The 24,788-nt window shown below is 44.1% G+C and overlaps 1 protein-coding gene across 3 annotated transcripts in view; it reads right to left on the bottom strand.

Moving 5' to 3' along the window:
- Window positions 1–24,788, bottom strand: part of dlgap2a (discs, large (Drosophila) homolog-associated protein 2a) — a 232,481-nt gene that overhangs the window by 28,873 nt on the left and 178,820 nt on the right. For 2 of the 3 annotated variants that reach the window (XM_071366367.1, XM_071366368.1), the window contains exons 5-7: window positions 22,862–23,048; window positions 21,580–21,799; window positions 13,954–19,648 (exon numbers count right to left, since the gene is read on the bottom strand). In XM_071366367.1, coding sequence (XP_071222468.1) covers window positions 16,629–19,648; window positions 21,580–21,799; window positions 22,862–23,048 — 3,427 coding nt within the window. In that variant the 3' untranslated portion in view covers window positions 13,954–16,628. Of the gene's footprint in view, window positions 1–5,857; window positions 5,918–13,953; window positions 19,649–21,579; window positions 21,800–22,861; window positions 23,049–24,788 lie in introns of those variants that run through there. The other variant, XM_071366369.1, reaches the window with a different exon arrangement.

Genomic DNA, 24,788 nt, shown 5'->3' on the forward strand with positions numbered 1-24,788 from the left:
GTTTGGCATGTTCGGCATCACAGAGGTGTGTCTCTTGTAATAGAGCAATGTCTGCTTTTTCCTTTTTTAGAGCACATAGTATCTTTTCCCGTTTTATTGCAGGACCTAGACCATGGCAGTTCCATGTCAATAGATTTAAGGTACTAGTCATCGTCATCGAACAGTAATCAAACTCTAGTGCAAGTCATCTCTGGGTAAAGGTGGATAATAGTTACAGCTGCGATCACATAAAAGAAAAATAAATGGTGTACATAAAAGAACAATCTCTGAACACCCCAGCCGAGTTCCCAAACAACTCGACATATCCCGTTAGATCTATTACCCCTCCGCTCAGTCTCAATTCTGTGTTCCGAAGAAAAAAAACGGGAACAGTTAGCAACGCACAACGTCTCCCCCTCCCCACCAAAGAAATGCCTCATCCTCTCCGCCCTGCATTGAGTAAGTGACAACGTAGCCCCCGTCCATTAAAAAAGAGGGAGAAATAAAATCAATAGCCCAGCCTACATATACCTCCCCCAAAGGACATAGGGCTAATCGTTTGGACCAAATAAAACAGAAATGTTGGGGCAAATCCTTAAGAGGGATCTATAGGATAAGTTGTTTGTTTTTATTAAAACGTAATATCAACAGGATAAGGCCATAGGCATATAATTGACACATTACGCTTCTCGTTAGGTCTGTAAATGTGTCATAATCGACAGCCTATAAATGGTGGAAGCCTATGTGAAAATGATGACTTCAAATAATAATAATAAAAAAAGAGGAAATAAAAGTAGGCTGAAGCGTTAGTAGGCCTAGGTTAGGCTATAGAGCCTATCCCTCTCAGCTAAAAGAGAATAAATATAAATTAGATGGTTATAATGACATTTAGCGGGGCGGGTGGGTCTTTGGATGGCGGCTATATGTTGTCTTACCTCCATTAGTAATAACAGTAATCGCTTTTAGTCATTGGTCCATTTCTCAGTGACCAGGATTGTCCTTCAAAAAACATTTAGCCTCTTCGGGAGTTTTGAAGTGTCGAAGGGCTCCTTGGTGAAAAATCCTGAGCTCGTTTGGGTATTTGAATCCCCTAAAGATGCCTCGGTCAACGGAGTATTTCTTCACCTCATCAAACTCTCGGCGCTTTCGGCGTATTCCAGCTGACAGGTCCTGATGTAAAGTGAGTTTGGCGTTTCCCACTGTAATGGTGTTGGTTTTCGCCACCTGTAGGACTCGTTCCTTGTCGGTGATTCTCAGGAAAGGTATGGTGATTGGGCGTGGTGGTTGTCTGGCTGCTGGTGGGGGCCTCAGTGCTCGGTGAGCTCTCTCGAGTTCTATGGGCCTGTCGGTGGACAGGTGGAGCCACTCGGGAAGATTGTCTTGCAGGTAGCGGATCAGTGGCATGTTTCCCTCTACTTTTTCTCCCAGATTTAATAGAACACAATTATTCCTTCGCCCTGTTTTCCAGGTCCTCTGTTTTCTCTTCCAGATGCTCTATTCTCTTTTTAGCATATGCTATTGTTTCCATGGCGTCTGTCAGTGAGTTTTCCATGGATAGGATTCGCCCCTCTGCCTCATCCAGGCGCTCCGCCTTGATGGTTATCTTGTTGATGTCAGGGCAAAGCATTTTCCAGGGTTGTCAACTTGCCCCCTATCGCACTGAGCTGAGAGTTAATGTCGTCTAATTTGATGTTGAGTTCTGTACGTTGGGATCTCAGCTGAGAAAGGATGTCTTCGACAGAGTGCAAGGTTGGCATTTCTTGGGCCTCGGGTGGGGGTTCCTCTTGCTCCTGGCTAATGGTGCTAGATTTTTCGGAAGCTAGCTGTTTCTTGGAGGCTTTTTCCGTGGCTAATGCTCGAATCCAGGTATAAATGTCACCTGTAATGTCGCCTTTTGTAGCCGCCATGACTTTTTGACTAAAGCTAAAGGAGTTTAAACTTGAAGTGGAGGTAAGATTAAGAATTGGAAACTACTTGTGCGGAGCTCTTAGTTCATGCGGCCATCTCGTTCAAGGGTCACGTGATCCCCCTTAGACTGTTTTAAAAGGGCAGAACCCCTCCTGTTTGGAGCCCCATATTTTCAGCAAAAATGTGGGCCTTGCCTGTTTTGCATGTTATTTTGGCATTAATACATGTCACATATCAGTTTGTAAACAATGTAAAAAAATATATATATATCATTGAGTTAATAAAGCTGCATACAAACATGGTCTCTTTTTTATTTTCTTGAGTAAGGCAGCTCCAACATGGTGTTTCAGCCTAACTCAGTGGTTTCTGTGGTGGTGGGGCAAGCCAGCAGAAAATACGGTGCGTTGCGCCGTGATTGGCTTCTTTATGTCACTCAAGGGAACACTACGTTACTGTAGTGGGGTAGAGCTCGAAAATTCAAGCCCCTTGGGTGCTGCCATAGAGTTACATTAGAAGTGCCCATCCAAGAAGGCTCAAGTTCATTGGCCACAGATAAAATTACTTGAAATCACGTTATATCTACAGTAGCTTTGATTAGTCCAATCATGTCAACATCATACTTTCAAAATTTTAGCTAGCAGTCATCATCATGAATCAAGTTGACAATCTACTGGTAAAACATTTTTAATCCTTGTCATATGAAGATAAATAATGAAGAGAAATTATTGATAAAACATATCCTTGCTCATCGGTCATTGGACATAAACATTTCACAACAAATTGGAAATCGCAAATTCAAATCACCAATGAGTGGTTGGAAGGAACCAGTGGATGACTGCAAGCATTGCAAAGCAATCATGAGCCTGCTATTCAGTGGAGTGGCTTTGTGGTCCAAGTCTAAGATTAAGTGTCTCTTTTCCTAGTTTAAAATGATAAAACATTCAACATTGTCCATGCTGTCAATGAAGCATGATTTGTGCCGCGCACAAAACTGTTAACTTGAAACTGCAAAATATGACTTTAGTGAGTTCAAGACAACTGGGAACTTGGGAAAAAACATTTAGAACTTTTATCCAAATCAGAATTGTAAATCGGGAACTCAGGCCTCTTACTAGAGCTAAGACCTGAAGATCACTGACGCCATCATGATTCAACTCTTTTTTGTTGTTGTTGAGTTAACAGTTGTCTTGAAAGCGCCATAAATACAGAGAATACCAGACTTTGATGACAGAATTTTCCCACGAAGGACCGTCGCGCCACTTTCCTATTCAAGTGAGCACAGAACAACAAAGTGAGTCCGAAAATGTATGCTTGTATGCTGCTGCATAAATTACGTAATATGCCAGGGAGATATGTATACTGTAGCTAAGAAAGTAATACTAAGTGTATATTGTGTAGTATGCTGTTAGTAGCTGTTAGGTGAGAATTATCGGTTAATTGAATGATTAGAATATTCCGCCCTGAAACATATAAATGTATGGAAGTGATTAGAATGTATAACATCATAATCAATAAATGTGTCAGAATTAGGGTAAAGACAATATGTCTTTATGGTATTATAAACACAGACTGTCTGAGCTTGGTGCCGACCTGACTAGAGATTTGGGAAAAGAACAGGGAGTATGTCTCAAGGACAAGGTCACTAATCTCTGGCGGCTGGGTAGCAGGACATGTGTGTGCGTCTGTTTGTATGCATGTGTGTGTGTGTGTGTGTGCGTCTGTTTGTATGTGTGTGTGTGTGTGTGTGTGCGTATGGTTGTGTGAATGTGTGGGCGTGAGAAGTCAGTAGAAAATGAATTGTTTTGTATTCCTGACTTTAGAACGTTCTCTGAATAAACCTTTTTGACTATCTATTGTAGCTGGGCCTCCGTCTGTTTCATTCGACCAGGATCTTACAAATTCTGGTTTGCAGACGGAGTAATATAATTAAATTGGGTTATGTACCTGGAGAACAAAATTCTCTTATCAGTAGCCCATGTGCCTCACCCTAATAATTTGGTCTATTTTCACCTCTTAATTTCCCCCACTGTTCTGAATTGGTGGTGCACATGTAGCCTATAACCTGTTTTTGAGAAATGTAATCATTGAATATTGTTATCATGCCCTGGCCTTAGTTATCTTTGTTTTCTTTATTATTTTAGTTAGGTCAGGGTGTGACATGGGGGATGTATGTGTTTTGTATTGTCTAGGGTTTTGTATGTTTATGGGGCAGGGCCTAGTCTAGGTGTATGTATGTCTATGGTTGCCTAGATTGGTTCTCAATTAGAGACAGCTGTCTATCGTTGTCTCTGATTGGGAACCATATTTAGGCAGCCATATTCATTAGGTAGTTCGTGGGTGTCTATGTCTATGTGTAGTGTTTGTGTCAGCACTATTTGTTTATAGCGTCACGTTCGTTCGTTTGTTGTTTTTATATAGTTTGTATAGTGTTCTTCGTTTTCGTGTCATTAAAAAAGAAGAATGTATTGTTATCACGCTGCGCCTTGGTCCTCCTCTCTTCCACTGTATAACGATCGTGCCAATTGTAAGAGCTTTCATTGTCTGCTTATATGCCTCCTTTATTTATCCTACGGTTCTGACTTGGTGTACAGGGACAACACTGTAAGAACGGCCCATGTTCTGAATTCTGTCGCTGTACATTTCAAAAGTGCTGAACAAATTGTTATATTGACGTCTGTCCTAGCTCGATCATTAATGTCTTATTCGAAATTACGGATTGCCTCATATCCGCTTGTCGTCCCCTTATGCCATAGTTTGTACATCTAAATTGTCAGTAGAAACCACATTTGTTTAAGCAAGTCAGCCATATCAGCTATGCTTTTCTAAAAGGCAGTAAATGAGGCTCGCCAGACAAGGCTCCACTGATATTCAGGTGTAGCAGTGTTGGGTGTTGGGACTGCTGTTGGGACTCTGCTGTTGGGACAGCTTTATGGAGGCCCTAACAGTTTGTGGGCACCGTTTGGCACCGTTATTGTGCAATTAATGTATTGTTTAGTGTTGTGTAGTGTAGTGGCTTTGCTGGCATGCATCCCACATGTATTTATTTTTTGCCCACCAAGATTTACATGCTAAAATCGCCACTGACAATGAGTAACGATAACTTGGCTATATACACGGGGTACCAGTACCGAGTCGATGTGCAAGAGTACGAGGTAATTATGTGCAGGGGTACAAGGTAATTGTCACTCCTCTCTGTCACTCCGGACCCCATGGCTGACAACACAGCATCTGCCACGGAGGCCTTAACTCCAGCATTTTAAACAAAATAAATTGACAAAGTGCTCTCCCTGCCAGATGTATCACCAAGGCCCAGGGAATCTACAAATAGAAACCTTGACCTATACAGAGGAGAAGGGTGTGTGTGTGTATGCCCGTTGGTGAGTGTGTGGAGGGAGTGAGGGAGAGAAGTAAGGAAGGAAGGATGGAGGGAAGGAAGGAAGGAAGGAGGGACGGTCCATCAGTCATGCGGGCCAATGTTCCGAAGCGTTCGTCATTGCTAGAGCTCTCACGACTTCTCTCACTCACGATTTCTCTCACTCCCACAGCCCGTTTTAGGAGGAAGAGGGGAGAGGAGAAGAGGGAAAAGAGGAGAGGGGTATTTTACATTCCCCTGCCGTTTTTCAATCTACCTGCAAGATAAGGGCTTGTGCCTGATGAATCAATAAGGTCCACAGCGCGGCAGAGAGGCTCAAGGAGAAAATAAATAGCCATGGGTGATCAAACAACCCAACAAGAGGGACACAGAGAGAGAGAGATAGTTGCAGCGTCTTAACGGTAAAACTGACGCTTGTTTTCAGGGATTATTATGTGGTGGTGTTGTTGTTTTGTTTAATCTTGATAAGTTTGATAAACCAGTGTGAGTGTGAGACTGCTTAATCACAGCATGTTTACTGTATGTCATGAATAAATGATAACGATGCTGGTTTAAAACATATTCACCATCAGCTATTGGCTTGGACAGGAGGTTTACCTGGGGTTTCGTGGGTCGTCCGGTCAGTGCTGCAGGTGGAGGGGAGGCGGAACTGGATCCCTGAAACAAGCCAGCCAATCACATTCAACATCCTGGTCACATCTGCCTAGCACACAGAACACTAATCACAGTACACTATACAGAAAAACAGCTACATACTGTACCCATAGATAAGAGGATAATGGCAGATAATAAAATATAATATATCAATTGAAGCACCTTGGTTAGATTGTGAGGCAGCAGCAGTTTACTTTTTCCTTCAACAGCAACATACACTCAACGGCCAGTTTATTAGGTACACCCATCTAGTAATGGGTCGGAACCCTCTTTTCCTTCAGAAGAGCCTGAATTCTTCGGGGCATTCTACAAGGTGTTGGAAACGTTGCACATGGATGTTGGTCCATGCTAACGCGATGGCATCATGCAGTTGCTGCAGATTGAACGTTGGTACATTCATGCTGCGAACAGCCTGTTCCATCTCATCCCAAAGATGTTCTATTGGGTTGAGGTCTGGGGACTGACCAGGCCACTCAAGTAAACTAAATGTTCTTCCACTCCTCAATTGTCCAGTGTTGGTGACCGTGTTCTCACTGGAGCCCTCTTGTTTTTATCTGGTAGGAGTGGAACCCAGGGTGGTCTACTACAATAGTCCATCCGTGACAAGGATCGAGGAGTTGTGCTTTCCAAGATGCCGTTCTGCACACCACAAATCAAATTCTATTGGTCACATACACATATTTAGCAGATGTTATTGTGGGTGTAGCGAAATGCTTATGTTCCTAGCTCCAACAGTGCAGTAACATCTAACAATTCACAACAATACACACAAATCTAAAAGTAGAAGAATGAATATATAAATATTAGGATGAGCAATGTCAGAGTCTGGAGTATATATCTATATATATACAAATCTATATATATAAATATACACTACATGACCAAAAGTATGTGGACACCTGTTCGTCAAACATCTCATTCCGAAATCATGGGCATTAATATGGAGTTGGTCCCCCCTTTGCTGCTATAACAGCCTGCACTCTTCTGTGAAGGCTTTTCACTAGATGTTGGAACATTGCGTGATGTATTGTTGTCTCTGCCTTCTTGCCTTTGTGCTGTTGTCTGTGCCCAATAATGTTTGTACCATGTTTTGTGCTGCTACCATGTTGTGCTGCTGCCATGTTGTGTTGCTACCATGTTGTTGTCATGTGGTGTTGCTACTATCCTGTGTTGTCATGTGTTGCTGCCATGCTATGTTGTTGTCTTAGGTGTCTCTTTATTTATTTTTATTTAACCATTATTTAACTAGGCAAGTCAGTTAAAAACAAATTCTTATTTACAATGATGGACTACTTGTAAAACCGTAGTGTTGTAGTGTCTCTCTTGTCGTGATGTGTGTTTTGTCCTATATTTTTATTTTTAATCCCAGCCCCCGCAGGAGGCCTTTTGCCTTTTGGTAGGCCGTCATTGTAAGTAAGAATTTGTTCTTAACTGACTTTCCTAGTTAAATAAAGGTTAAATGAAATAAAATTGCTGCAGGGACTTGCTTCCATTCAGCCACAAGAGCATAAGTGAGGTCGAGCACTGATGTTGGGTGATTAGGCCTGGCTCGCAGTCGGCATTCCAATTCATCCCAAAGGTGTAAAATTGGGTTGAGGTCAGAGCTCTGTGGAGGCCAGTCAAGTTCTTTCACACCGATCTCAACAAAGCATTTCTGTATGGACCTCGCTTTGTGCACTGGGGCATTGTCATGCTGAAACAGGAAAGGGTCTTCCGCAAACTGCACAGAATCTTCTAGAATGTCATTGTATGCTGTAGTGTTCACTCCACTGGAACTAAGAGGCCTAGCCAGAATCATGAAAAACAGCCCCAGACCATTATTCCTTCTCCACCAAACTTTACAGCTGGCACTATGCATTCCAGATTCGTCCAGATTCGTCCGTCGAACTGCCAGATGGTGAAGCGTGTTTCATCACTCCAGAGAACACGTTTCCACTGCTCCAGAGTCCAATGGCGGCGAGCTTTACACCACTCCAGCCGACGCTTGTTATTGCGCTTGTGTGAGGCTGCTCGGCCATGGAAACCCATTTCAAGAAGCTCCCGACGAACAGTTCTTATGCTGACGTTGCTTCCAGAGGCAATTTGGAACTTGGTAGTGAGTGTTACAACCAAGACAATATTTAACTGCGCTACGTGCTTCAGCACTATGCAGACCTGCTCTGTGACAGTGCACAAAGCGAGGTCCATACAGAAATGGTTTGTCGAGATCGGTGTGGAAGAACTTGACTGGCCTGCATAGAGCCATGACTTCAATGCCACCGAACACCTTTGGGATGAATTGGAACGCCGACTGCGAGCCAGGCCTAATTGCGCAACATCAGTGCCCGACCTCAATAATGCTCTTGTGGCTGAATGGAAGACAGTCCCTGCAGCAATGTTCCAACATCTAGTGGAAAGCCTTCCCAGAAGAGTGGAGGCAGTTATAGCAGCAAAGGGGGGGAAAACTCCATATTAATACCCATGATTTTGGAATGAGACGGTCTTACTAGCATGTGTCCCTATATATATATATGAAGAGTATATATATATATATATACAGCAATAGCTGAATAGTATGGCCTTGACTAGAATACAGTACATACATATGAAATTAGTAAATAGTTTGTAAACATTATTAAAGTGACCAGTGCTCCATTATTAAAGTGACCACTTATTCCATGTCTTGGTACATAGGGCAACAGCCTCTAAGGTGCAGGGTTGAGTAACCGGGTGGGAGCCGACTAGTGACAGTTTCTATGTTCAGGGCAGGGTACTGGGCGGAGGCTGGCTAGTGATGGCTATTTAACAGTATGATGGCCTTGAGATGGAAACTGTTTTTCAGTCTCTCGGCCCCAGCTTTGATGCACCTGTACTGATCTCGCCTTCTGGACGATAGTGGGGTGAACAGGCCGTGGCTCGGGTGGTTGATGTCCTTGATGATCTTTTTCGCCTTCCTGTGACTTTGGCGCTGTAGGTGTCCTGGAGGGCAGTCAATGTGCACCCGGTGACACTGTCATGCGTGAAAAGCCCAGTAGGACGGCCATTTCTGAGACAGTGGATCCGGCTCCCCTGGCACCGACAATCATACCACGCTCAAAGTCTCTTAGGTCACTCATTTGATCCATTCTAACGTTCAATCGAACAGTAACTGAATGCCTCCATGCCTGTCTGCCTGCTTTATATACAGTAGCAAGCCACAGCCACTTGACTCACTGTCTATAGGAGTGATCCATTTGTGAATATGGTACCTAATTAACTGTCCGGTGAGTGTATGTTCACACAGTGAAAAGGAAGTTCACGTTCGTCCAAGGTGGCTTAGCAGTTCAGACGTCTTTTTCTGTTCCGTATTGTCGTGTCCTGTATATATATATATTTACACCTTTCTTCGCATATCTTTTATTTATTTTATTATCCAAGAACTCAACTACAAAAGCTTTCCTGCAAAAGCTTTCCTGCAACCCGCTTCACCAATTACAAAAAGTATTATTTACCTCAATCTGAAAATCCATCGTGGAAGCTAGCCAGGGGCTAATTCAGAAGCTAGCCTGAAAGCTAACCAGAAGCTACTCCGATAGCTAGCCAGAAGCTAATCTGTAGCTGCCCCGAAATTAGCCGGTTTGCTGGCTAGCGTTGGTGTTTCAGCTGCCCACGTTTAGTGGTCATCAGCTATTCCTTTAGCTCGATAATCTACCGGCACTTTTGTGCAACGCGACTCGGACCGGAGCATTCCGGGACTTTTTTTCTCTCAGTTTCCCCGGATTCCAGCCGCAGGCTCTGGACACTTGCACCTTGATTTTGCAGCTAGCTAGCTGCAAACCGTGTGACTATTGGCTTACGTCGACCCCGGAGCAAACTCAAATCTTTTGTTGCTGCTGCAGATACGGAACCCCACCGGGCCTTCACGACTGACTGCCGCGACTGACTGCCGACGTTATCTGCCCGAGGGATTTATCCAACTGGCACCTCCGTCCCGACGTTACCTGAACGCTCATCTGAGGCCCGCTAATCGTTAGCTGTCTTATCGGCTGCTATCTGAACAAGTATATCGGACAACTATTATTATTATTATTTATTTTATTTTTTTCCTTGGGTCACTATATCTATTTTGCCAATTTGGATTGATCCCCTCTACCACACGGAACCCCACTACACAGAACCCCACTAACCTACCGACGGAAACGCACGAGGTATCTACAAACAGACCTCCATCCTATGCTGCTACCGATAGCCATATACCCGGCCAGCTGTCTGGATCGCCACGACCCCAACCAACCTCTACTCACTGGACCCTTATTGATCACTCGATTAGCATGCCTCTCCTTAATGTAAATATGCCTTGTCCATTGCTGTTCTGGTTAGTGTTTATTGGCTTATTTCACTGTAGAGATTCTAGCCCTGCTCTCTATACCATATCCAACCTCTCAGTTCCACCACCCACATATGCGATGACATCACCTGGTTTCAATGATGTTTCTAGAGACAATATCTCTCTCATCATCACTCAATACCTAGGTTTACCTCCACTGTATTCACATCCTACCATACCTTTGTCTGTACATTATTCCTTTAAACTATTTTATCGCCCCCAGAAACTTCCTTTTACTCTCTGCTCTAGTAGCTCTAGGCGACCAATTCTCAGAGCTTTTAGCCGTACCCTTATCCTACTCCTCCTCTGTTCCTCTGGTGATGTAGTGGTGAATCCAGGCCCTGCAGTACCTGGCTCCACTCCTATTCCCCAGGCGCTCTCTTTTGATGACTTCTGTAACCGTAATAGCCTTGGCTTCATGCATGTTAACATTAGAAGCCTCCTCCCTAAGTTTGTTTTGTTCACTGCTTTAGCACACTCTGCCAACCCGGATGTTTTAGCCGTGTCTGAATCCTGGCTTAGAAAGACCACCAAAAATTCAGACATTTTCATCCCCAATTACAAGATTTTCAGACAAGATAGAACGGCCAAAGGGGGGCGGTGTTGCAATCTACTGCAAAGACTGCCTGCAGAGTTCTGTTATACTATCCAGGTCTGTTCCCAAACAATTTGAACTTCTACTTTTAAAAATCCACCTCTCTAAAAACAAGTCTCTCACCGTTGCCGCCTGCTATAGACCACCCTCTGCCCCCAGCTGTGCTCTGGACACTATATGTGAACTGATTGCCCCCCATCTATCTTCAGAGCTCGTGCTGCTAGGCGACCTAAATTTGAACATGCTCAACACCCCAGCCACCCTACAATCTAAGCTTGATGCCCTCAATCTCACACAAATTATCAATGAACCTACCAGGTACCACCCCAATTCCGTAAACACGGGTACCCTCATAGATATCATCCTAACAAACTTGCCCTCCAAATACACCTCTGCTGCTTTCAACCAAGATCTCAGCGATCACTGCCTCATTGCCTGCATCCGTAATGGGTCAGCGGTCAAACGACCTCCACTCATCACTGTCAAACGCTCCCTGAAACACTTCAGCGAGCAGGCCTTTCTAATCGACCTGGCCGGGGTATCCTGGAAGGATATTGATCTCATCCCGTCAGTAGAGGATGCCTGGTCATTTTTTAAAAATGCCTTCCTCACCATCTTGAATAAGCATGCCCCATTCAAGAAATTTAGAACCAGGAACAGATATAGCCCTTGGTTCTCTCCTGACCTGACTGCCCTTAACCAACAGAAAAACATCCTATGGCGTTCTGCATTAGCATCGAACAGCCCCCGTGATATGCAACTTTTCAGGGAAGCCAGAAACCAATATACACAGGCAGTTAGAACAGCCAAGGCTAGCTTTTTCAAGCAGAAATTTGCTTCCTGCAACACAAATTCAAAAAAGTTCTGGGACACCGTAAAGTCCATGGAGAATAAGAACACCTCCTCCCAGCTTCCAACCGCTCTGAAGATAGGAAACACTGTCACCACCGACAAATCCACTATAATTGAGAATTTCAATAAGCATTTTTCTACGGCTGGTCATGCTTTCCACCTGGCTACCCCTACCCCGGACAACAGCACTGCCCTCCCCTCTGCTACTCGCCCAAGCCTTCCCCATTTCTCTTTCTCCCAAATACAGTCAGCTGATGTTCTAAATGAGCTGCAAAATCTGGACCCTTACAAATCAGCCGGGCTAGATAATCTGGACCCTTTCTTTCTAAAACTATCTGCTGAAATTGTTGCCACCCCTATTACTAGCCTCTTCAACCTCTCTTTCGTGTCGTCTGAGATCCCCAAAGATTGGAAAGCAGCTGCGGTTATCCCCCTCTTCAAAGGGGGGGACACCCTTGACCCTAACTGCTACAGACCTATATCTATCCTACCCTGCCTTTCTAAGGTCTTCGAAAGCCAAGTCAACAAACAGATTACCGACCATTTCGAATCCCACCACACCTTCTCCGCTATGCAATCTGGTTTCAGAGCTGGTCATGGGTGCACCTCAGCCACGCTCAAGGTCATAAACGATATCGTAACCGCCATCGATAGGAAACAATACTGTGCAGCCGTATTCATTGACCTGGCCAAGGCTTTTGACTCTGTCAATCACCACATCCTCATTGGCAGACTCGACAGCCTTGGTTTCTCTAATGATTGCCTCGCCTGGTTCACCAACTACTTCTCTGATCGAGTTCAGTGTGTCAAATCGGAGGGTCTGTTGTCCGGGCCTCTGGCAGTCTCTATGGGGGTGCCACAGGGTTCAATTCTTGGACCGACTCTCTTCTCTGTTTACATCAATGATGTCGCTCTTGCTGCTGGTGATTCTCTGATCCACCTCTACGCAGACGACACTATTCTGTATACTTCTGGCCCTTCTTTTGACACTGTGTTAACAACCCTCCAGGCGAGCTTCAATGCCATACAACTCTCCTTCCGTGGCCTCCAACTGCTCTTAAATACAAGTAAAACCAAATGCATGCTCTTCAACCGATCGCTGCCTGCTCCTGCCCGCCTGTCCAACATCACTACTTTGGACGGCTCTGACTTAGAATATGTGGACAACTACAAATACCTAGGTGTCTGGTTAGACTGTAAACTCTCCTTCCAGACTCACATCAAACATCTCCAATCCAAAGTCAAATCTAGAATTGGCTTCCTATTCCGCAACAAAGCATCCTTTACTCATGCTGCCAAACATACCCTTGTAAAACTGACCATCCTACCAATCCTCGACTTCGGTGATGTCATTTACAAAATAGCCTCCAAAACCCTACTCAATAAATTGGATGCAGTCTATCACAGTGCCATCCGTTTTGTCACCAAAGCCCCATATACTACCCACCACTGCGACCTGTACACTCTCGTTGGCTGGCCCTCGCTTCATACTCGTCGCCAAACCCACTGGTTCCAGGTCATCTACAAGACCCTGCTAGGTAAAGTCCCCCCTTATCTCAGCTCGCTGGTCACCATAGCAGCACCTACCTGTAGCACGCGCTCCAGCAGGTATATCTCTCTAGTCACCCCCAAAACCAATTCTTCCTTTGGACGCCTCTCCTTCCAGTTCTCTGCTGCCAATGACTGGAACGAACTACAAAAATCTCTGAAACTGGAAACACCTATCTCCCTCACTAGCTTTAAGCACCAGCTGTCAGAGCAGCTCATAGATTACTGCACCTGTACATAACCCATCTACAATTTAGCCCAAACAACTACCTCTTTACCTAATGTATTTATTTATTAATTTATTTTGCTCCTTTGCACCCCATTATTTCTGTCTCTACTTTGCACTTTCTTCCACTGCAAACCAACCATTCCAGTGTTTTTTTAGTTTTTATTTTACTTGCTGTGTTGTACTCACTTCGCCTCCATGGCCTTTTATATTTTTATTTATTTATACATATATTTGTTTGCCTTCACCTCCCTTATCTCACCTCACTTGCTCACATTGTATATAGACTTATTTTTTTTCACTGTATTATTGACTATATGTTTGTTTTACTCCATGTGTAACTATGTGTTGTTGTATGTGTCGAACTGCTTTGCTTTATCTTGGCCAGGTCGCAATTGTAAATGAGAACGTGTTCTCAATTTGCCTACCTGGTTAAATAAAGGTTAAATAAAAAAAATTTAAAAAAAAGTTCATATTTAGTGAAATTTGTGACTATCTATCTTGTTTAATCTAGTTTTTAACTAGCAATCATATTTACAATCGTACATTCCAATTGATTCAAATGTTTTATGAAATACTGTATATGTTCTATTCAGGATATGACCCCAGTTGACCCTGTGAAACTGTAATAGGACCACTAAGAGGCTGTGAGAAGATGCACAAAGAGGAAGCAATCACAGCAATCATGGTGAGACATTTACACATCACTCTCAAGCTAAAGCAGAAGAGATCATTGGCTAATTGGTAGATGGCTTTAGCATCCCTGTAAGAAAACTCATAGGATGGCGAACGGAAAGAGCTAATCTGACAGTTTAGTATGGCTAAACAGAAAAGAATGAATGGTGGAGATCACATTCAGATGAGTGATGAGCAGTTAGAGGTATGGAATTGGAAAGCAGGGCTCTTGCGGGTGGACTTACAAAAATAACTCCATGCACTGCCGTATTGCTGAGCACTTTGGTGATTGCTAAGCAACTTTGGAGCCCCATACTAGGCAATGAGAGTGGAAGAGTCATTATGTTCCTAACTTGACAGTAAGCAGTCAGTAATACTCATTTAAAATAAAATAAAACTCAAGGAGAGTATTTTAATTCCAGTTATCAATGTTGGGTAAAATAGCCCATCCAAAAATACAAAGAACATTCTAGTCTGATCACTCGCTGTGAGGTGAGAGTTCACAATAGAAGGTATCCACACCAACACTCTGAGCTCAGAGGTTTGCTCATGTCATATCAAATGGGCACCGTACAGTTGGTATGTCATCAAATCACTGCAGTAGCCTACACGTCACTGTATCTAATAACAAGTCCAACAACGCAGCAACAGCAGGAGGAAGTGTGATGTATTATGCAATAGAAAGGAACAAAATGAATATGACAAAACAAACTAATTAACTTCTCCCCTGTATAATCTTGTCAGCTTCAGACAATTTAGCAGACTTTCATAAACTGAGGCACATGAAAATAAATAATTTACTGCACAGTTTTTGCTCAAAACAATAGAACAGAGTGTCACTTCGACAGTCACTGTTGTGTACGACTCACATACATTTCTTATCAAAGCTTTTTTCCCCCAGTGCACTTTATTAGGGCCCAGGATTTAATGGTGCCATTTCATACACAGCTCCTTAATAAGGATAGCACAGACATCTCTTGTGTTTCATCTGGCTGGTGCCTTGCTGGTAGCAGAGCTGTCATTATGTATTTCCAATCATGTCTGGGATCTGTTCCCTACACTGGGCACAAAACTTAAAACGCCACCCAGCACCAAACACAGTGCAGCAGGTGTCAAAATAATGCATCTTCAGAATCATCATAACCATGCAGTTTAACATCACCATTCTCTACAGTCTCCAGGTCAATACTATCAGTCACCAGTCATCCTCACAAATACTATTGTCACTGACATATTGTTTGTATACAAAAGCATGAACATTAACATTTGGATACACTTGAGTAGCAGCTGTTAGAATAACATTCTCAGTCTTTGGTTCCTGAGCATGAGGATAACACAGTACATGACAGCAGAGACACAGCAACATCAGTAGAGACACAGCAACATCACTTCCTTGTGGCAGACAGAGAAACAGGACCTCCATGGCTTCACTACCTGGGGATGGATTGAGTTGACATTGACAGGAAAACATCCCATCAGATGTCTTCGAAGCTGTCAGATATCTGCCGATGTATAGGTGTTGGACAGGACTGACGTAACTGACTAAATCAAGGGATAGTAGGGGTGTGTGAAAGTGTGTGTGTGTGAGTTTCTGTCTGCCTGTTTGTGAACATGCATGTGTAAAAAAGATACAGCAATAGTATTCCCAACAATCCAAACTGCTACTGATCACTTCTGTTCCATAATCTGATTTAATGACGTCATTTCCCAAGGTTCCGTTAGTTCCCGTAGAGTAAATCCAACGGCTCATTTGATTTATAGCCAGTCTTTGGGATTTGTATGATAATTGCCAAGATTTACATCGCTCTATTCCAGAATGACATTTAACAGAATACTCAAGATATGTCAGGGGAAAAAAATACTGGAAATCCACAGAAAAACAATACTGTAAAACCACAGAAAAACAGTACTGTATATCCACAGTCACAGCAAAGATTGTCAAGACACATAAGCAAAGGCCAGTCTATTTAGTCTACCACAGTGAGCTCCACAGAGGTTTTAGTGATAAATATAATTTGTGACAGACTTATCGATTGAAAAGTATGCATTCATTACGCGTAAAGAACAGAAAGATAAGTTCATGTCAATGTTCACCAATGCTTACAGCAGTTCAGTATGCGTTGGTCCATCATAGTTCAAGCCAAGTGCAATTGAAGTCTGGTGTGCATTCAACTGATTTGATTGTTCATCACATTCTTATGGCACAGTAAATTCCATTCAGCTACGTAGTTGCTGTCACTAATGCAGTCCTTTAATGTCAAACCACATTCATGATCATGGTTTCATCCTAAGCATTATGAAACATTCATACAGTGCTTTACTGTGGCCATGATACCCAGAAAAATAAATCCATTAAGGTCCATAGTAAAACAACTTTGAGCATCAATACTAAATGTTCCTATGCATACTCTGCTACTGACACATTCAACGCTACATTCTTCTCACTGCGATCTTGAGGAGACATCTCACATTCTCAGAGTGTCAGAGACATATATGTTATCTCCGCACTGTTGTACTCATATCTCCCGCTCCATAGCTCTACACTTGAACTCCTCTTCATGGACCGTGGTTCCCACTGGGGAGCCTTCTGCTGCCACCTGTCCCACAGAAAGGCCTGGTCACAGTGAGACTTCCCTGGGTTGTCAGTGGCTGTCTCCCCCTCTGGAGCTTCAGGGTCCTCACAGACATCCATGACAGAGCAATCTGTGGCTTCCCCTATGGCATCCTCTAGCTCCATGGGTGCCAGCTCAAATGCGGACAAGCTAATGCTAGCTGGGTCTAGTAATATTAGTGGATCTAGGTCTAGGATGACTGGTTCTGGGTGGCACATCGTGGCTGGGTCCAGGGCTACTGAGTCTGGGGTGAATGGACTGCCCAGTCCGAGGGAGACCGGGCCAGGTGAATGCACTGTAACTTGGTCCTGTGGTTCTGAATCTTCAGGGAACTCTATAGGTAGGTCTTCATGCATGTGATCTAATCGGTACTCAATAGCTGGGTCCACACACACTGATTCCATTCGGTATATAGAGGGGTGGTCCGGACTGGGGGGGCTCAGAGAAACTGGGTCTGGTGGTGTGTACATGGCGATTGGGCTGAGGTCTGATGAACTCACACTAACTGTCTCCAGAGGTTCCAGCGGATCCAAGAAGACTGAGTCCAGATCTGATTCATCTGAGGAATTGAAGGTGGTTAAGACCAAATGGACCACAAATGGATCAGTTGGGCACTCAGTGGCCTGGTCCATTGGTTCTGGAACAGGTGGCCATTCTGGCTCCAGAGACTCATCAAATTCATCAAAGGAGTCGATGGTGACTGGATATGCACGCACTACTATTTCTGATGGGAACATGTCAGAGTCTAAGGGGAATGGATCTGGGAGGTCTGGAAGGCAGACAGTGGCTAACTCCTGTGATTCTGGATCAGATGGGATCAGACACACATCCAGTGATTCTAAATCAGTTGGGCTCTCTGGTGTAACTATGACAGTTGGGCAAATGGTAACTGAGTATTGATCGAGTTGCTCTGATGAGCACACACTGGTATTAGCCAGTGGCTCTATCTCTGGTGCTGTTAAGACTATAGGGCCTGGGTCTAAAGATTCAGTATCTGACAGACAGACAGGAACTGCCTGGTGTACAGGAGCTGTGTCTTGAGACACTGGATCTTGCTGGTGCACAGTGACATCTTCCACAGATTCTGAATCTGATGGGTACAAGTCAGAGTCTGACTCTTGTGGTGGGGACACAGTGACCTCAGGTACTGGATATGGTAGGTACGTCACTCTTGGTTCTGGGACTAGGAGTTTCACATTAACTAAGTCAATCGATTCTGTATCGGAGCGGTTCACATTAGCTGGGTCCAGCTTGTGCAGCTTGTGTGTTTCTTCAGGGCACACATTAGCTACGTCTGTGGGCTTGTCTGTTTCTACACCACACACATTATCTACGTCTGTGGGCTTGTCTGTTTCTACACTGTACAGATTAGCTACATCTGTGGGCTTGTCTGTTTCTACACTGTACACATTAGCTACGTCTGTGGGCTTGTCTGTTTCTACACTGTACACATTAGCTACGTCTGTGGGCTTGTCTGTTTCTACACCGTACACATTAGCTACGTCTGTGGGCTTGTCTGTTTCTACCCTGTTCACATTAGCTACGTCTGTGGGCTTGTCTGTTTCTACCCTGTACACATTAGCTACGTCTGTGGGCTTGTCTGTTTCTACACCACACACATTAGCTACGTCTGTGGGCTTGTCTGTTTCTACACCACACACATTAGCTACGTCTGTGGGCTTGTCTGTTTCTACACTGTATGCATTAGCTACGTCTGTGGGCTTGTCTGTTTCTACACTGCACACATTAGCTATGTCTGTGGGCTTGTCTGTTTTTACACCGTACACATTAGCTACGTCTGTGGGCTTGTCTGTTTCTACCCTGTACACATTTTCTACATCTGTGGACTTGTCTGTTTCTAAACCGTACACATTAACTACGTCTGTGGGCTTGTCTGTTTCCAAACGATACACGTCTGTGGACACTGGATCTGGAGAGCACACAGTCTTTGGGTACTGCTGCTCTGAATCTACAGGGTCCTCTATGGCTGGATCCACAGACTGTGCTTCTGAGGAGCTCATGCTGACTGGGTCTGGAGATAACTGATCTGATAGGCTCTTAGTGTTCTGGTCTAGTGGTTCTGGGCGAACCACAGAGGTTGATGAGTCTGACACTGGTTCTGGCTGGATCATGGTGACTGGATCCACAAGTACGGAATCTAGAGTGATCGGGATAGAACCCTCTACAAACAGTGATGCCGGACGCCTTAGAATGGCTGGGTCCATTGAGATCTGTTTAGGAAGACGGCGCCTCACGACGGCCTGCTTCTCTTGTACCTCTTCCTCCTCAGGACAATTAACGGCTGCGTCTGCCGTGCTCTGTCTCACCAGCACCTTGCTCCTGGCCTGCGTCCCTACAGACACTTGAGCCACTTTAGCCCGTTTCCCAGCCGCCCATGTTCTCCCAGCCACCCCTTCTCCCCCAGCCGACCCTGCTCCCCCAGCAGCCCCAGGCTGTGGAGACCACGTGTTGTAGTGCTGCGTGAAGGTGTTGAAGTTGCTATTGAAGGCCCTGAGCTCAGTGCACAGGTCCCTCCTGAGATCAGACAGCTCACGACGCATGGCCGACACTTCCTCCTTCCACTGCATGCTGATCGCTGCAGCTAGGTGGGCTGACTCCTTTATACTGGCCTCGATGGCTTTGGGTGAGGGCCTCTCTGGGGCCTGGAAGCTAGGTTTAGGGGGCCTGAACAGGCTGGGTGAATCAGGGGGCCCAGATTGAGGTTTGGCTGTGGCACCGGTACTGTCTTGGAGATACAGTCTGTTTCTTCTGATAGGGCAGCCTAGATCGTCATGGGCCAATGGGACTATGTCTGCTACGTCTCGACGTACACTGGCCTGGTACTCAGGTAAGCTAGTGGCTTCCTGTGCATATTTTCCCTCTGGAAGACAAAGGTAAATATGTGTAGTATGTGGTCAGGTCACAGGTGTGAGCAGCTGGAGAGAATGTGCTAGTGTTAGCCACCAAGCACAGACATCAAGTCATGCACTTTTTAAGTTAAGGAATGTATGAGTCAAAATAAGACTTGAAATTGTCTCATATCTTCAGTGTCTAAAATTCATTATTATAGTATTTTCTTGGATCTACGAAGCTAGATAAGGAAACCTTTCCGAAAATAAAACATTTTGGTTATCAATATTACACTAAACGTTCCATTACACATAGTCCCATTTTGACTCATATTTCTGATTATAGTTTACACTGCCTTCTCAATCTCAAATGAACCTGTATCATGCTCTTGCATGCTTCTCATCTTTTCACTGCACAAAGACAGACCCCAAAACACATGACAAAGAACAAGACACTGTAAAAACCTACTGTATGCATGGTATTCAAAACCTTCACCACAGATATGATACAGGTGTAACTTTGTGCACTGAAAAGAAGCAAAGATGAGCAACACATCCCCAACCACTATCAGGAAGTATATGAACCCTATTGAACATCATGAGGTCCAGTATGACCTATCTACCTGAAGTCAGAGGGTGGACCCAATCGCCCAACGACTCCTGACATCAGACACACCCCATCCTCCACACCAGAGATTGCATGAAATTGCCATGACAAATTTAAAGATTATGTTTTAGTTTGTTGAGAAAGCAGTGTAAATAACTGGTGAAAATCTGTCAAATGCACAATTCTCCAGATGCCCACACCTTCTCTGACCTCTCCCTAATAGCATTGGTAGAACTCCACGGTAGAAATAATGGGTCTTCACTTCTTTACCAGGGGAAGGTTGTTGTTGTTTTTGTGTGTATCCAGAAATGGGAAACAATGTCATTGCTATGGTTTATCCTCTGGCGATGTAGATGACCTTACAGGACCGTTTGCTGAAATGATTTTTATTCACTCAGTGTCATATTCGCAGTTTATTTTATCCCACGTAAAAAAATACAACTCTTGTTTTTGTGACCTCAATTTTATTGACCAGTGCAGTCATTACCTGCCACATGAGACACCAGAATCTGTGGGAACTGAACTGGAGAATCTGTGGGAGAGAAAACTCAAAGCCGTTGCTGTGGCAACAACGTGTATGCATCACAATGTGGTTTGTAAGTACAGGTAGATAAAGCTGTAGTAAACCCATTCAGTCATTAAGACTCTGGAGTTGAAGGACTGTTCATCTCAGCACTATTTCCCCTGCCCAGAGTTTCAGTCAAGCTGAGAACACACGCAAAGGATCTGTGGCTTATCATGAAATGAGGTTTAGAGCCAGATTGTGCTGAAGGCGATTAACTCCATCAACTAAAAGAAAAAGCTATAGTAAGGAAACAGCAACGAGGGAGAAAAAACAATCCATCCTCACTTAATCTGAAAAGGTCTCGTGATATAACGTCCACTTCATGTGCCTGCAGAATCATTTCAATAGGGTTCATATCTTCACTCTCTGATATTATGTGGAATGAGAATATGAATGACTGAATTGAAAATGCAATATGATGGATTGACTCAAAGCAACTCATAAACTGTACTTGAATATGCTCTTTATATCAACAATCAGGAAATATGTAAAAGTAGTTCATGCAGATGTATGGAGCCATTTCATAAAGCACTTCAAGAGCAGAGCATCACAAGAAATGTCATGTGCATGTTGTTAATTTCTTAAATCTCACTTGATATAACATTTTGATATTTACAAACGGGAACTGTCTACCCTTGTGTATAAGGTTTACTTTGCATGGCTATATCAACTTATCATCCACTTTGGATAAGAGATCAGCTGTCATCTCAATAGTGTTCATACTCTACTGTATACAGTATGTGTTGTATCTGTTAATGTGGTGCAGTCCCCTCCTCCCCTGTTGTTCTGACCTGTTGTGGCCCTGATGGTAGAGGTGAGGGTGGAGGAGGTAATGTTGGGGATGCAGTCATCATCCTGGGAGTAGCCAGCCTGGATGGCCCTTAAGTAGCTGTGGCTCCGTGTCCGGAAACAGCCGGGCAGGTCCAGAGCCTCCACAGCCTGAGATTCCACCTCACTGAATACCGACTCACAGACTGACTCAAACTGACCGTTTATCTCTGTCTCACTCACCTGGAGGAGAGAACAGCAGGGTGAGAAAGGCTCAATTCAATGATAGTTCTTGTCTTTGTGGGAAAACATTAATTGGTTGTATACAACGTTTGATGTTATGCTCTTTTCTTAGCATTTAATAAAAAAGTGTTTGCTTGAAATGGCTACCAGCTAATTGCCAGGAGAGCAAATGTTTGAAAAGGAGAACGTCTGCAAATGTATTGTTCATTTGAGCATCGTCTTGATGCGCAATTACTTTGTGAAATGTCAAGCATATGACTTGCTCACCAGGACAATGTTTTTTGGTTGTTGTTTTTTGTTTTTCTCAATTCCTCCAGTTTGCCACAGTTGCCTAAATAATGCATTCTGAAAGCTAGATCTATGTTGAAATGTGTAAAGGATTAGAGGAAGTCAAGGTGACATATTCTAGTGGCATAGCATACTGTATGAGTGTTAGTTCCCTCTGAATCCCCTGAGACAATGTGTCCTGATCTCAACAGAACCATTATTTGGCGATCTTAATATCCTGAGACAGATGTGCATCTTGCGATATAGAGATATCAATTTAGGGAAGTTTAAATGGTCCGATGTTTATCTCACCATTCCCATTTGGCAATCCTGAGAATCGTAGATAAGGATCCTGTTCTATTGCGAGATATATAATCTTGTAATAACCTCAGCAGGGTGCCGTGGAGGCAGAGATAAAGCCAGAGAATTAGCGGGAGAGAGGTTGAGCTTTTAAGACTTGGGACAAATCAATACACGCTGACTTTAAGAGAGAGATTTAGATCTTAAATGAATATAAACCAGACACATAAAAGACTCAAGACTCAATTTTGCACAAATGCAAAATATAAAAGTAAAGTATATGCATCTAAGGGAGGGTCAAGACTGAATGAAGGAAGAGAGAAGGATAGAGAGCTACAGTAAGGAATATCATATAATATCCCATTGTCTTCCGACGGGTGGCGTCATTCTAACGCGAAACGCGTTGCCAGAGTCTGAGCAGACATCCGTCACGATATCTGACGTAATACAATTATTATATCTTGTAAATATCATTGTTATAGGCCAGAGACTCACCTGGCTGACCTGGCTAACACAGCTTGCCTGGCTGAGAGTGCTGACTGCCCGCATGTAACTCTGGTTCCTGGAGCGGAATTGGGCTGTTGGGAGAGGTGGTTGCCGGTAGTTATAGATGGTGGAGGGCTCCAGGGCCAAGCTGGGGTGGGGGTGCATGTCTCTGGAGGCCTGCACCTGGAAGCTCTGACTGAATGGAGAGATAGAGACGACAGAGAGCGTGAGAGAGACAACAGAGTGAGAGAGACAACAGAGAGAGAGAGATGGCAGAGAGAGAGAGATGACACAGAGAGAGAGATGGCAGAGAGAGAGAGACGACAAAGAGAGAGAGAGACGACAGAGAGAGAGAGAGATGGTAGAGACACAAATAGATAGAAAGGGAGATTATTATACTTGTAAAGGTGTTGTAGAAATTGTCTTAATAATTTTTATTAAACATAGTTTGACAAATAAAAATGTAATTTGTCACATGGCCACAGGTCTTACAAAAGGGAATAAAACAGTTAAGTGTTAATTACTTCACGGCAGGCATCCTCTGGGTGAGCTGAACTTCAGACTGAGACTGATTATGACATTGCATTGACCAAGAGAGGGGGATCTTCCTCCCTCCACTAAATCATTGCTGTGTTCAACAGTGTCCCCGAAATGGCAATTCGATTTGCTATTGTGCTGTAGCAGCCAATCAATGCTTGGAGATGAGGGAAATGTAAATGAGGAGCTAGTTAGCAAGCAGAGCAAGCATTTCTGAGATAGCAGGAGAGTGTCAGTCAGGTCAATTAAATGTGCTTCCCCATAAGGGAAACACAGCCTTCACTCACGCCGTCACAGAGATGCATACAAATCTCTCTACCGCTCTCCATTTGGCAAATCGGACCATAACTCTATCCTCCAGATTCCTGCCCACAAGCAAAAACTCAAACAGGAAGTACCAACGACACGATCAATAAGGAAGTGGTCCGATGAAGCGGATGCTAAGCTACAGGATTCATCCGATGTTCCGGGATTCATCCGATGACATTAAGGAGTTTACCACATCAGTCAACGGCTTCATTAATAAGTGCATTGACAACATTTCCCTACAGTGACCGTACGTACATATCCTAACCAGAAGTCATGGATTAAAGGCAACATCTGTACTGAGCTAAAAGTTAGAGCTGCCGCTTTCAAGGAGAGGGACACAAATCTGCACGCTTACAAGAAGTCTTGTCGGAATATAACATTTTCCGACAAGATAGAACTGCCAAAGGGGGCGGTGTTGCAATCTACTGCAGAGATAGCCTGCAGAGTTCTGTCTTACTATCCAGGTCTGTACCCAAACAATTCGATCTTCTACTTTTAAAAATCCACCGTTCCAGAAACAAGTCTCTCACCGTTGTCGCTTGCTATAGACCACCCTCTTCCCCCAGCTGTGCCCTGGACACCATATGTGAATTGATTGCCCCCCATCTATCTTCAGACCTCGTGCTGCTAGGTGACCTAAACTGGTACATGTTTAACACCCCGGCCATCCTACAATCTAAGCTTGATGCCCTCAATCTCACACAAATTATCAATGAACCCACCAGGTACAACCCCAAATACGTAAACACGGGCACCCTCATAGATATCATCCTAACCAACTTGCCCTCCAAATACACCTCTGCTGTTTTCAACCAAGATCTCAGCAATCACTGTCTCATTGCCTGCATCCATAATGGGTCTGCGGTCAAACAACAACCATCATCACTGTCAAACGCTCCCTAAAACACTTCAGCGAGCAGGCCTTTCTAATCGACCTGGCCCAGGTATCCTGGAAGGATATTGACCTTATCCCGTCAGTAGAGGATGCCTGGGTATTCTTTAAAAGTGCCTTCTGCCCCCCGGGTGGCACAGTGGTCTAGGGCACCGCATCGCAGTGCTAGCTGTGCCACCAGAGACTCTGGGTTCGAGC

Source organism: Salvelinus alpinus, chromosome 25 (assembly GCF_045679555.1).
Source record: "Salvelinus alpinus chromosome 25, SLU_Salpinus.1, whole genome shotgun sequence".
NCBI lineage: Eukaryota > Metazoa > Chordata > Actinopteri > Salmoniformes > Salmonidae > Salvelinus > Salvelinus alpinus.